Source organism: Platichthys flesus, chromosome 1, assembly GCF_949316205.1.
Source record: "Platichthys flesus chromosome 1, fPlaFle2.1, whole genome shotgun sequence".
NCBI lineage: Eukaryota > Metazoa > Chordata > Actinopteri > Pleuronectiformes > Pleuronectidae > Platichthys > Platichthys flesus.
In genome coordinates, this window is record NC_084945.1 from 18872288 (window position 1) to 18886854 (window position 14567).

General features: G+C 40.1%; 1 protein-coding gene across 1 annotated transcript in view; it reads right to left on the reverse strand.

Annotated features, from left to right (window-relative positions):
- Positions 1-14179, reverse strand: part of nfatc3a (nuclear factor of activated T cells 3a) — a 61488-nt gene extending 47309 nt beyond the window's left edge. The window contains exon 1 of the mRNA XM_062387937.1: positions 13637-14179. Within this exon, the coding sequence (XP_062243921.1) occupies positions 13637-13727 (91 nt within the window). The 5' untranslated portion in view covers positions 13728-14179. The remainder of the gene's footprint in view (positions 1-13636) is intronic.
- Positions 14180-14567: the final 388 nt, after the last annotated feature.

Sequence of the window (14567 nt, forward strand, 5' to 3'; positions counted from 1 at the left end):
AGCAAAATGTCCAAAGCAAATATAATGGTAAATGACAGTCATAAAACATCTAAAGAGTGATAAAGTTGTGAAATCCGTACACAACTCTTCTTTTTATTCCTTAAATGCACCGACCTGCCTGAAAATAAGAGACACTTTTGTTACATTGCAAACTGTGTAAATATTTAATATTTCAAACATTTAGAAACATTTAAAATTAGTGTCTTTGTTTTTTTATCAAACCAATATAAATAGTCCATAATCTTGTAGTAACTTAATAGTTTGCGTGCACCTGCATGAAATAATAGCCAAAACTAATATCACAGCATTGTCAATTTAGTCGTTGAGACAAGTGTTGATGAAGATTATAAAAAAAAGGGGGGTTGGGGATATGTTTCTGCCCTCCCTCTCTATCCAAGAGCAGCAACAGAGGCAGTAGCAGCGGGCTCTTTATTTATAGATGTTTGGCTTTGCACTGGCCCTGCCTGCCTGTCACAAGACTCAGCGGTGGATCCTCTGACGACAGCATTTGACTGACTGACAGGGAGCAAGAGAAGGACAACAGAGTCGAGAGGAAGAGACAGAGGCTGTGAAGATAAGAAAATATGATGTTTCTGCTCACTCACTTAATTAGGAAATAGAGAAACATAAATAGAGGAGAGGAAGAGAAAAATAGTGAAAAGGAAACTAAGACTGACACACATAAACTAACAACTAAGTAAGGGAGATACACAAACATCACCCATGTCCTATGGACTGACAACACTACCATGCTCACAGAGAACAGAAACATCATCTGTGATATAGTAAAAACATGGGTGTCATTCCAAAATGATCTTAAGATGAAAGAAGCAAATCCAAGTCTTTCCTTCTTCCTCTATTAACTAATGAAAAAGAAAAAAGATTTAAGGTAAAACAAAAAATTGTTTTTTTAAATTTACCTAAAAGCAACAACAGGAGGCCAGTTGAGACCAACTGCCTTCATCTCTCCTCACCTGTCTGCATGACTAGTTGTTTTTGCCATACACCCCAAGACAGGACAGATATTAAAATATAATATTCAGAAAGAGGCCCAGCCACGTGATCTTGTATGCAAAATAATACGAGCAGTAATAGAGTTGAAAGTAAAACAGTTTATTATTTTATAATGTCGATGGCAGCATTATTCAAATTCAAATGCAGAAAATAAATTAAGTTATTCTGTTTTGTAACGGGTTTCTTGTTTACTTACATTTCTATGTGCCAAAACTGCTTCGGTTGTTTTCAAAATTTTAGTTGACTCAATGTAAATGCCATTTCAGGGTTGGATCTGTTTGTTTGCCATCATTCAACTGACAATGTGCACAACATTGTGATAATAGCTCAAAATGTCCATGGTATAGAAATACAGCAGCTCCTGGAAACCAGTGAAATTGTTATTTGGAGGTGAATTTGTATGGGACACATTCTTGCATTTCTCACCTCATTATTAAACCACACACCACCTTTGATTGGCAACTATTCATTAGCCTATTTCTATCAGAGGGAACGTAGTTGATATTCGCTTAGCATCATCCAAAAGTTACCCACTAGTTACATCCAAAAATCCTCACCAACATGCGATTAGTAGGTTAAAATAATATGTGAGATGGTTTAGTATGTCTGCAAACCTCAGTATGAAACCAAAAAACACTGATGAAAGCTACCTTTGGATTCCTGTAATGAATCCAAGGTACCAATACTGTTATCAGGTCAAGTGTGAACGATACTCAATCACAATCATGGATTGTGACTGTGTGTTATAAAGGTCCTGATATGGTTATTTTAGAGAACTTTTTACTTTGTTTTACCCATTATAGCACGTGATGGTGAGAGTTAAGTGGCAGTCTTGCATAGATGAGGGTCAAACAGGGGACAACCAGGTTACCTGGCCAACAGCCCCTCTCCTTGCCCTGAGATAAGATTAGCCTGCCACCTAAAACCCTCCAGTGTGGGGAAAGGGTAGGGGTGGTGGGAAACCCCCCCTGTCAGAGCCAAACAACAGTCATCTAAGGAAAGGAGGCAGGGGAGAGGAGAGGAGAGGAGAGGAGAGGAGAGGAGAGGAGAGGAGAGGTATGTTTTATCAATGGCCTTGGTTGCAAATCCCCTGCACTGTTTCTGACAGTCAAGTGCCTCAGACACTCCTTAAGTGTCCATACATCAGACAGCCAATCCGGTTAAATAAAGATCTCTAAGAGGCTTTGCTGTACCTAAGCTAATAATAGCTCCGCCTCGCTGGGAGATGTTTTGGGTAAAATGTGGATGGTTGGATGTTGGTTACACAACAAGCACCTGTGTATTCTCAAGGAAACCACAGGGACGGCCTGGCCCACTGATGATGGTGGCATTCACTTTGGCTCCTCGACACAAAGCTTGACAGGCTTCTGGCTGACCGTCACACAGCCTGGGGATTCTCCCTTGAGGGATAATCCACATACAGTGTGTTCCTCCCTCCTCGTACTCTCACTGCACACAAAGTGTGTCAGGGTCCTGTGACCGAGTCTGACACAGAGGCCACACATTCTGAGAAAGCCTAGTTTATTATTGAGGGAGGGAAGAATTGTTCTCTTCCACAGAGGATGACAGGGTCCTGCTGTTGCATACACAATCTTTCTATCTACCTCTCATTGTGTGAATACAGTATGTTCATGAGTAGGGGTGTAAAACTGTGGCGGAAAATGTATTTGTTTATGTTCCTGTGTGCCTGGTGCAGTGCCTATTTATTTGTCTTTTTGCTCATGCCGTGTGGGTATATGGGAGTGAGCCTTTGTGTGTGACAATGTTCACGCATGTGTTTGCCTGTGTGTGTATGTATGTGCACCTTAATTCATATTAATGTCTAATGTTACCCACTTGCCCCAACACCATGTGGTGCTGAGGCAAGAGGGTAACCTAAACCCAGGTTACCTTTGTGGTGGGCAAGCAAGTTGATTGGAACAGGCTCTGCTTACATCCCCTACAGAAGGCTTTGTGTTCAGCCCAGTCTCCTCTTTCAGCTCTGCTAAAGAACTACTGACCAACAGATCACAGCAACACTGTGCAAAACCCCATATACTGTAAACCTCGTGGGACGATTGGCATAAATAATAAATAATCAATTTAACATATTAAAAAAACGAAAGTCAAATTGCTTACTATTCTGCACTCTATAAAACAAGCTAAAGGTTTACAAAAAAATTAAAGAAACTATTAATGTTTCTTGGACTGTGCGTCATCCCTTTCAAAGAAGATAAGCTTCTTTTTCAATTAGTGCGAATTTACCTGTTGTATGTAATCATGTTTACTCACTTAAAGATGCACCAAATCCTCCCTTTTCTTCAACTTATGGGATCTGCCATTACAGATTACGAATTGGACACCAATGCTAAGAATGCCATGGTTAATTGTTTTTGGTAAAGTAAAAACCACATTGTTGCATCACTAAATAGTGAAAAATGTTGGTCCTCTCTGAATTAATGAACTGAGTGAAAACCAAGTTTTATCATGGCATTGATGAAGAGTGCAAATCCTTTTTCAAAAAAAAACATATATATGTTTGGGCTCTTATGTATATTTGCAACTATTCCCAGCAGAGCTCAAATAAGCTAATTTAAATCTTCCCCCATGGGTTTTCCAAGACATCTGTGCCTTACTGGGGAGAGCGCGGCCTAGGGGATAGAGCGGGTGCTCTGCAACAAGAAGGTTGCTGGTTCGAATCCCACTCTTTCCCATCTGCATGCCTAAGTGTCCTTGAACCCCTAAATACTGAACCCCTAAATAGCCCCTCATAAATGTTGAGTGTACTAAAAATGTAAGGCGCTTTGGACAAAAGCGTCAGATAAATGACATGTAATGTAATAATAATGCTGGATGCCTACATTCTAAACACAGTGCTTGTGACGCACATGCACACATATGTTTTAAGGGTTGGCCTACACCTTTGGCTCTAGACCTTGCTCACTGGGTTTGTGCCAGACTGGTGATTCCTGTATGTGGAGGTGGTTGTATTCATAAAACGCAATGAGAGTGAGGGAAAACATAGGTCAGGCTAGAATTATCTCGAGTCCTGCAATACACAGCAAATATACTAAAATCCTGACGTATGGCTCTTGGTTTAATCTGGCATCTGCAGAGCCTTGTTAGTGTCTTATCCTGTAATGTTATGTTAGGGATACATCAAGAAGCCTTCCTGTGCCGTCACAGCAGATTCGCCAGCCAGCAGAGGCTTAACAATGGCCGCCTAAGTCAAACTTAACATATGCCAGCAGCTAAATTAAGCTCCTAATTAACAATCTCATGCCGAGATAACATTATGGGCTGAACACACATTGCCAAGTAACCACCTGAGCTAAACAAACACCAATGCACAATGATCCCTTTCAAACACATCACTAAATGCCTTTAGGATCTTTACAAAAATTTGAGAGATCTCATATATCTATACTTCAATCATAATAAAAATAATATGTATTTTACTGAAATTCATCCAAAAAAATGTATACACAAATTTGAATAGCAACCATTAACAATAAACAGCAGTATAGTGTTAAAAAAATTACGCAGCATAAAATGACCACCAACAGCAGCTTTAATCTTGTGTCAATGTACAGAAGATATGTTCAGACACAGTATTGTTGCTCAGGTAACACGTGTCATAGCTCAATCCACAATCCCTCAAATTATTTGTGTGAAAATAAAATAAAAAATGTGGCTTCTTGTGAAGTTCAGTTTTGAATAACAGCCCAAATGATAAAATGGTCGCTAATTGTTTTTTCAAATGTATTGATATATTTAACAATTAGTGGCGGCATCTGCATGCTGCAACTTGCTCCCTTAACTTGGCTTTTCCCAATATCGTGGTCTCTTGTGTGCATGTAAGCACACAATTTACCAGACGATTAATGTATATTGTGTATTGGTAGAGCTGCACTGCATTAGAAGATTGGCCTCCAAAGCGAACACAAACGGCATGACGGCCAGTAATAACCCAGAGCAGATAACATCAGAGGCAACTGCCAGCAGGGGTGACATTTAAACAATCTGTCAGGGGTGACTGTGCATGTGCCTGAAAAAGCCAGCTCGGAAAAGAGAGAGAGAGAGAGAGAGAGAGAGAAAGAGAGAGAAAGAAAGAGAGAGAGAGAGAAAGAGAGAGAGAGAGAGAGAGTATACTCAGTAAAGTCGGAAGACAAAACAAACAGTGTCAATAAATGTGTACCCACCAAATTCATATGGATTCAAATCATCAGTTGCTGTGCTCTAGGTAAAGATCTCTGTGGCAGGTAAAGGCGGCTGTGAACCTGGACCTCAGGTGAGTTGGAGTGAGCAACTTAAATGGATAGTTCAAAGAATATGAAAATTACCCATGAGACTCCAAAAGTGTTGTGTGGACTCAAACACTTCACCCCCCCTCCATCAGCATAGTGGTGAGTAGATCATGAGTGAATTTTAATTCTTCCGTGAACTATCCCTTTAATGCACTGTAGTCTTTGGCTTTTATTAAATAGCTTACATCTGTCAATTATGCTGTCATTTCATATCCATTCTTAGTTTAGTCAGAGTCCATTAGCCTAGAAGGAATAACTTGGCTTGTTCACAGATTTACGTTAATGTTGCCGTCACCCTGAATGTTCCGCTGAACTTCATGAATCTGGCAGTTCAGTAAGGCAGTCTTTATAGTCTGTACAAAAAATAGGAATGAATTGTTTAGGACTCATATCCTGCCGCCAAATCTGGTATGACTTATTATTATGCTATGATGTATGTTGTATTAAAAACGTTAAGCTGGTTCGAAATGCATATATCACCTCATCACCTTAACCCATCTTTCACGCAGATTATCTACACAATTCTACAAGCACAACTCTTTCTTGAGGTAGTGGGATAGAAGAGAAGGAGACAGTGAGGGGATAAAAAAAAAAATCTGGATCTGTCTCCTCTGCTTAGGGGAGAACCTTATAACAGTCTTGTTACTCTTTATCATGTTTGTAATCAGACAAACACAAGAAAATTGCAGGGAGAAAATAAAAACTAATTTACTCACCAGAAGACAGTGGTGAAGTGTATGTACGGTAAAAAGAAATGACGCCTAAAGTCTGAAACTCTCCCATGATGTATTTTTTACAGCTCTACAAGTCTACACATGTTTCAAAGATGACTAACAGGTATCTTAACCTTACACACACAATTCATGCTCTTTTCTTCTGAGCAATATGTGCAAGAAGTGATGAGAATGGTTATGGTATAGGTTAAATCCTCTTTGCACAATAAGTGTGTAATTTCCTTTTTTGCCCAGCTGTCAAAGTCCACATGGTCTACATTCCAACTATGACCCGGGTAATAAGGTCCACTCAACCACATGGGTCCCAATGGGAGTGTGTACCATCACCCTATTGAAAGTGGTGACTAGTGAAGTGTTCCTTGTTGTTAACTTAATTTAAACACATTCCTGTTCATCCCATCTAAATACTATCATTGTTCACCTCCAATAAAGGTCTCTGATAGAATCACTGCTTCTCCGTAACTCATTCAAGAATATAGCAACCGATCTTTGGAGGGAGTGGGACAAGAAAAACTGCACTGGGAAGACGTGCCAATATTGAGCATAAGTCGGACTGAAGAATAGCTTTGACGGGTGGCCTAAAATAAAGCATGATTCAAACATTGCCTAATCCCCTTATAGCAAGCTGCGCCTCGTAGTAAAATTGGGACCACAGAAACAAGCAGAAAACAAAAAAGTGGAACTAGATGCAGGAGTTCGACAGCTTTCTCTCGGGTGTAATGCAGCCTCTGACATGTTGATACAGCGCAGCCAGCGGTAGCTTCAGTTACACTAAATTTAAACTAGACAGATGCCACACATAGTTACTCATGCCTCGCCCCGGGAAACAAACGTCTCATTCATCACAGTAGGGGCTGGGACCCCTTCAGTTCAGTAAGGTTAAGGGGCACCCACATGGTGATCTTGCCCCACATGTGGACCTCATGCATGAATGTCTGACCTTTGGCACATTTTCATAGAAACGTCACGTCTTGTAGGTGCACAAGTTTCTCACACATACATCCGTTCATCTGTAAGTAAAAGTTAAAGTCCAGAAACTTGCTTGTCTGACTGTCAAACACTATAAAGTCCTTTTCCCTAAAATTAACCAAAGCTTTGTTTTAATCATTTCATTTATTTACTTTATGTCCGTTTTGGAATTTCTTGTTAAGTTTGTTATGGTAATAGTGCTTATACATATCAAGAGTCCTCGACAAAAATATATAAGAACAAAAGAAAAGAAATACCAAGGCCAACTGGACATCAGCAAAGTTTATGTCAATTGCTAAATACTATCAACAATATTTAATGTTGTTCATACAGTCCAACCTAAAACTGGACATCTATTTTATCCAATTGTCCCTGTGTGCATTGTCAAAAGGAAAAAATGTATATCTTCTGCTGTCATTGTAGTGACAAATATTATTTTGGACAGAATGTATAACAGCATTAACTCCAACAACAGCCGTCTTCTAAGATGCTGCTCCCATCCCTCAACCTTTAAGTCTAGACAAACATACACACACACACACACACATGTGCACTCAAAACACACCTGGCCTGAGTCTGGGAGTGCCAACACACTCACCTGGCGATGTGGCACACAGCATTCTTCCACTCCTCTCCTCGTTATGATCGTGAAAGTGCTTCAGCAGTACAAAGTCAGAGGCTGCAGACGTGCTGGGGCTAGAGGGATTCTCCTGCACGAAGTACTGACGAGTCACTAGAACCTGCCGTTTGCCCTCTGCCACTCTCTTTGGGAGCTCAAAATAGTCCTGCATGAGAGCGATGTAATTTCATTCTTTCAGTCTTTCCCACGACAAGGACTGAGAGGATGGCGCTCTTGCTTCGAATAACCAGAGCAATGACAACACAGGGACAAGGGCAAAATGGCTTTCTCCACCAAGCAGCTCTCGGTTTAATCACTTCATTATAATAGAAACAAAATGTCCCTTGATATATCCTCATATTTAAGCAGGACAAAAATGCAGGTAACTTAGCAGAACAAAATCAAACCTGACAAGGAACTTAGTGGTTGTGGTGACTGCTGGCATCTGGAGATTTCATTAGCCTACTTCATTCTTTCTGATGTCACTGGTGGTCTCTTTCATATCCTGAGAAAGCAGCGAGAGAGGAAAGAAGCCTCCGCCGTCCTGTCGGCTGGTCTACAATGCTCACTGCTGGTGTCACAAAAAACGTCTTTTAATATGGGAGTTACAAAAAAAGTCAAAGTATATGGGATATGAAGAAAAATGAAACGTCTTGATAAGGTGAATAGGTGAAACAAAATGTTGTTCCTGTTTCCCTCACCAGCTGCTAGAGAGCGGTGCGCTACCCTCTCCTTTTATTCCACCCTGCCATCTGAACCCCACATGGCATGTCTGGGCAGAGAGCCAGCAACCTCCACTATGGATCTACTACTCTGCCACCCATAAAGGGCACTTCTGCCCCCCTCCTGCCTCAAACCACCTCTAAAGTCCAATGAGGCCACTGCTCGTGACCTGCATAGCCCTATACTCACCAATACCTATTTCTACCACTCACACAGCCACTTAACAATAGACACTGTGACACAAAATACACTGTACTACAAAGGGGGTAAATGGTACATCAAGGACTCAGCTGGCGTACAAGTTGTAACACACTGTAAGATGATGTTATTTTCCCTTATGAAACTAGATTCAAAACATTGAAGGGAAATATGTTCTATAATTAGTATGTGCGACTAGGCTTACCCTGTTTGATACTATATATGAAAGCAAGTTTGAGGACACCCACATACACAGACACATATACTGCCACTTTCAGAGTTGTTTGTTTCACAATTAGCTGGGTTAGTTGGGGCTGCAGTTACTCAAAACCCGACTTATATACATCTTAACACCTGATTTCCTTGCCTATGTAAATCTATGGCAGGTCGCAACAACTTTTTTTAATAATGACAAATTAAAAAAGAAGGACCACTGAGCTCAATCATCCGAGAACAATTAATTGAAAAGAAGTATATAGCTGCTTTTCATGTGGAATCTCCTCCTTTCTTCTCACAGGGAATATTTTATGGATGTTTAACTTGACATTTAACTGTAAACAAAGACAAGTGTCCAAAATAGACTTTCCACTTAGATGGTTATACATTTTTTAGATTTCACTAAAAGATTTGAATTATGAACCACAATAAAAGAGTTCCTTTCAAGGGTCACATCACACGAATTTTGTGTAAATATTTTTCAAATCATGCAGGAAACAATCTGCATAGTGTTTGAGATATCTGCATTAAACGTCTGACCCCACCAGGGCACAGTGAGAAAAGAGTATTGTTGCAACCAGCAATTATTTATACAGATTTTTGGACAAAAACGTATTAAATCTAACCATTTTACAAAACCTAAATGTCTGTGATCAAAGGTCAAAAGGCATACAAAAATGTGTGCCTCATTTGGCTTTTACTCCGCACATCTCATATAGCCAGAATGAGAATCAGTTGACTTTCATTGTTTCATTTCTTCCCTCCGCCCTTATGTGTATCGTGATCTTCTTCAGGCTTACGTTCTGCACCTAAGTGATTTTGCAGAGTGCCTTAAGCTCAAAGAATTCAAAAAAGCCTTTAGGCGACATATCAGGGCAAAGAAGAGTCCTGTTCTCATACGGAAAGTACCAGTAAGCTTCCAACAGGAATCAACAATCAGTTTTTGGATAAATGTTTGCATGGCTGATGAGTTGCTCTTTACCATTGTCAATCACTGATGGGACACGATGATGTTGGGACCTCATCAGTGAATGTAATGATGGGGTGACATCACAGTTACAGTACAGATTATTACTTTGTGAGTTTGTAGATAGAATACGTTTCCCCCTTTGGATTCATTTTTTTTACAATGCAATGCAATGTCAGTAAAGTTAAAAAAATAAATAGTAAAAAACAGTTCCAAAATGCAGCTCAAAGCATCCTGTCTTACCATAACTTCACTACTCCACATTCCAACATTATACATTTCCCCACCACTACCTTCTCCAGTTTAGATGCAAATAGGTCTGACTGCTCCTCTTATGATTGGTCATACTAGTACATACTAATCTTTTGGCTGATTCAAGCAAGTCTCACACTTTTGAATCATCAAATGATCAGCAGTATTTTACAGCACATATCTCAGTAGCTGCCACATCCACAGAACAAATCCAAGCCATCAATCAATATCAACTGGCCTTACCAAATCAAAATTGTCTGCCAACTGTTTGGTACAGTAAGGTGTCATGACACTAATCTGTGTAAGTAAATGCAAACACTAACACCACATGTTTCGATTTAGGAAAACAACCAACTAAACAGTTAATGAGGTCATCCCCCTTTCTCAGAGAAAATTATTCCAAGAGGAGGTTTTTAATAAGCATCATTACTAATGTAAGATTCGCCAGTTTAGTTAATATACAAAGCCTTTGTTGAATATTGAATTTAGCCATGCAATGTTTTCAGTGAAATATGAATGACGATATCTCATTTTCTAGGTAAGCTAATCCACAGAAGGGAATCAGGGGAAAACCCTGAAATCAATGTTCAATGACTTTGAATCGAACAATGGATTAATTCACCTTGAAGAAGTGACTGTTTCATAGCAAGAAAACACATGAAGACACACAGGGATACAAACGGACAAAGAAAAGAACAAAAAAAACGAGAGACAGGGTGTTGTTGTGTACCAGACCATTACAGAGACTTTAATCGTAAGTAGTCCAACATCCACAACTCAACTCCATTAAAGAATAAGATGTAAAGGAGGATGCCACCTGCTAAAATAAGAGCACTGTATTTGGAAAGGCAAGAACATTATCTAAAATATAAGAACTTTTGTTAATATAGAAAACTTGTGGTTTTTGTTCTGGTTTTGGGAGTTTTTACCTCTTCTGTTCATGATATTTAAATCTAACATCTAAATACATTTTCAAAAGACAACAATCACAGCCCAATTCAAGCAGCATTAACAAATAAGGCACTCAGTGAGGTAGAAACCTGTCAGATATTTACAGAAGAGTTTGTTAGAAAAAACAAGTCTGGACTTGAGCCTTTGCCTTCAGCGATGGAGACCAATGCAGCAGTGTGCAACTCCCTGTTACTCTGGCTGTGTGAGTCTGTATTACACCTCCGTTATTAATTTGGACAGGCACCCCCCTTATGGGCCAAGTCATACAGTCTGGACCAGATTAAAACCACTTACACAGTGGTGCTTTTATTCCTACGCTTATTCCAGCTGCAGTTTTTTTCCCTCGTCCCATCTCCAAATTAAACTTCTTTTTTAATGAAAGGAAAAATTGATCTATGATAGCTCAAGCCAAACCTTCACATACTTTGCCAAAGATTCATGAAAAGGACAAAGCCAGAGAAATGAGTGGTTCCAATCCTTGTGGCCCAATGACAGAAACAAATGAAGGAGCTCAACTTAGCATGGATGAGCAGACCGAGGCAAATGCCACACATGCGTTATTTTTTTTAGGTTAAATCCAGCTCATGACCTTTTCCTTAACTCACTCAGCTTTTGGATGATATTTAGTGTCTTAAGACTCTTACCAAAATTTGAATGAAATGACAAACCCAACCCTACAAGGCAGCAGCTACTCATTCCCAGAAATAACAAATGATGTATTATACATTATAGAAACATCAGATAACTGATCATTTCAACAGCCACTTCAGTCCCTTCCAATAGGTTTCATTTGATTTACCAATTGAATCTAGTTACCACAATGGAAATCTAACTTTTTTTCTACAACTGTGAAGCTTGATGCAGACTATGTCTGAAATCCCTGCTGAGCGAGTGCCTGCTTCTAAGTTCATATTTCACTGTTTTCCAGCATCTGCAATCACCACCAAATGATCTCTACTTCTTTTTTTCTGCACGATAACTAAACAACACTTGAATGTATTCCCAAACTTCATCCAAAATATCTGACCCATCAATATCAATATACATATATAAATTCTGTTCACTTTGTTGCGACTGTCACTCTAATGGAATAATGCTCATCTGAAATTAATTATCTTGAAGCATTGCTTAGTCTGAGTAAGAGAGAAATGAGAGCGTCATGCACCTACGGCAACTCATTTATCATAATAGATCATTGTTCCACTAAAATAAATTACTGGAGCTGCTCCAGACAAACTCACCATTTCATTAATCGGATAGAAATTCCTCAATACTGCAAGGAAAGCAAAATTAAAATTACCTGATGATTATATACGTATCTCTATTTTTTATGTCCCTGACATTAGTGACATATAACAAATAAAATTTCATTGACAAACTGATTTCTCAATTTATACTGCAATTTTTAGAAATCCAAAAAGTTATTAAGAGGTCTTGCTTTATCTTAACCTATTGATAACACGTTAACAGGCTTAAATTAGCTTGCACTGCGTAAGACAGAGTCAGGTTCCGAACTTTTACTCCCACATATGAGGCCTGTGACGGGACACGACTTGCCAAGGTACAATGCGTGGGCCATCTCACCTCAATGTAACCAGTCACCCCTCATTTGAAAATAAAATCTTAGCATTGTATTTGAATACTTTTTGTGTGCTGTTATTATTACAGAATTGATTTCCCTATTCCCCTTTAGATTCTTTTTTTTTTATTTTGAATTTCTTAACCTGAATTAAACTAGTCCAGCTGTAATTAACTATTCATGCACACACTATAAAAAATTTTTTTGTCATTATAGCTGTGAAAACTTATCGCTTATATTAATATTGTATAGGTACAAATATCAAGCGACACTTATATCTAACCCAGCTGTAGAGACATTGGCCGCCTATAGTTCTCTCTTCGTGAGAAACTATTATTCTTATATGTCTATTTTAATCGGTTTTTTTTTGTGACTCTTCTGTTACAGTTGTCTATTATCCCCAGTCTAAAATAGTCTGTCTATCTCACACATTTAACTTAATTAAATTAATGTTTTATTATTTATTTAAATGTCAGAAGACATTTCTAAATATTTACTTACAGCATCGACTGTTTACAGTGAAATAACACAGTCCACATGCCTGGTCCTACCTCAGACTTATTGTGTAAACAGTGAGATAGTAAAAGTTTTGACAACATTAGCATGTGGCACTTCGCAGAAATGTGCATGAAGTGACATTCAAACTCTTGCTTTCCTAGGTCAAACTGAACTTACACCATGTCAACAACGCGCCTGTGTGTCAGTGCTGCAGTCTGCCACGGTTACACGGTTACACACCGCTGACAGGTTCCTCGTCACACACACTACTGGGGTTTTACACGTTTTAAAAACTTGATTCGCACGCGACAGAAAGCAGCACGTCTGCTAACCCGCTAGCATGTCGAGCAACTGACAGTCGGTGTTGTTGTGGACCTGAGCGGCGCCACCATGAAATGGAAACTAAAGCGTGATGTTCTTTTAATGTCACAATTCGTCATAACGGAACCACCAACAAAATAAACCCGAATGAAAACTGTGACGAATGTCGGTCCCTCTGCGATCGAGCGCGTAGTGCCGGGGAGCCGGCATGGAGCCGAGAGCTGCCTGGCAAGTTTCAGGCAGCACTAGCTAACAACACGTTGTTTGTGAAGTTTACCACCAGTACAGACAGCATGGAAACACACTGACCTGCGGGGCCTAGCGGCTGCTGCTGCCCGTCCTCCCCGAAGATCAGTCGGAAGTCCAGCTCCTCGGTCCCGGGGCAGTTCGCGGTGGTCATCGGGTTTGACAGCTCGGGGTTTTCACCCCCCCGCCACTCGACCGTCGACCGCTGGAGCAGTGTTCGCTCTCCGAGAACCTCACCACATCTACCGGCTGACTTCAGCTCTTGCTCATGTCACTTCGTAACTGTTGACGAGCCCGTGTTTTATATTCGTTCTTCTTTTCTTTATTTTTTTATTTCCCGCCTGTGCGCTCAACGAAACCCAGAGAACCCAGCTGGCTGCCTCCGCTTCCTCCGGCAGCTTCCCCAGCCGAGACGCTGCCTTCAACTTCGGTCAAACTCGCCTGTGGCTGTGTCCGTCTCTCTCGCTGCTTCACAACATGAAGTGTTGTGTGTCGGTGCAGCAGTTTATCAAGCGATATCAAAATCCAGTGAATTCTCCCTGCAGTTATCCCGTTATCTCTCTATCTCTCCCTCTCTCTCTCTCTCTCCCTCTCTCCCTCTCTCTCTCTCTCTCTCTCTCCGGAGCTGCTATCCCAACTTTTACTAACCCCGCGTGACAAGGCAGTTCCAGCGGTGACGTCAGCAGACACAACACAGGGCACGCACGCGCGCACGCACACGCACAGCCCATCAGTGCATAAACAGTTTATTAAAGCCTTATAAAGGGCCTGCAGTGTATTGCTTTCAAACGTATTGTATATTTGTTGTTTTTTTTTGGAGCAGAGAGATATGTTGGAACATTAAGACAGCATTTAACATTATTTTAAAAATTGTGCATATGATTATGTTAAGATGAACTTTAATAATCTCGCAAATTCAATTGTAACAGCAGCAGATCGTCAGAAAGAAGAGAACACGTGACTTTATAAAATAGGCCATCAAAAAGGAAATACA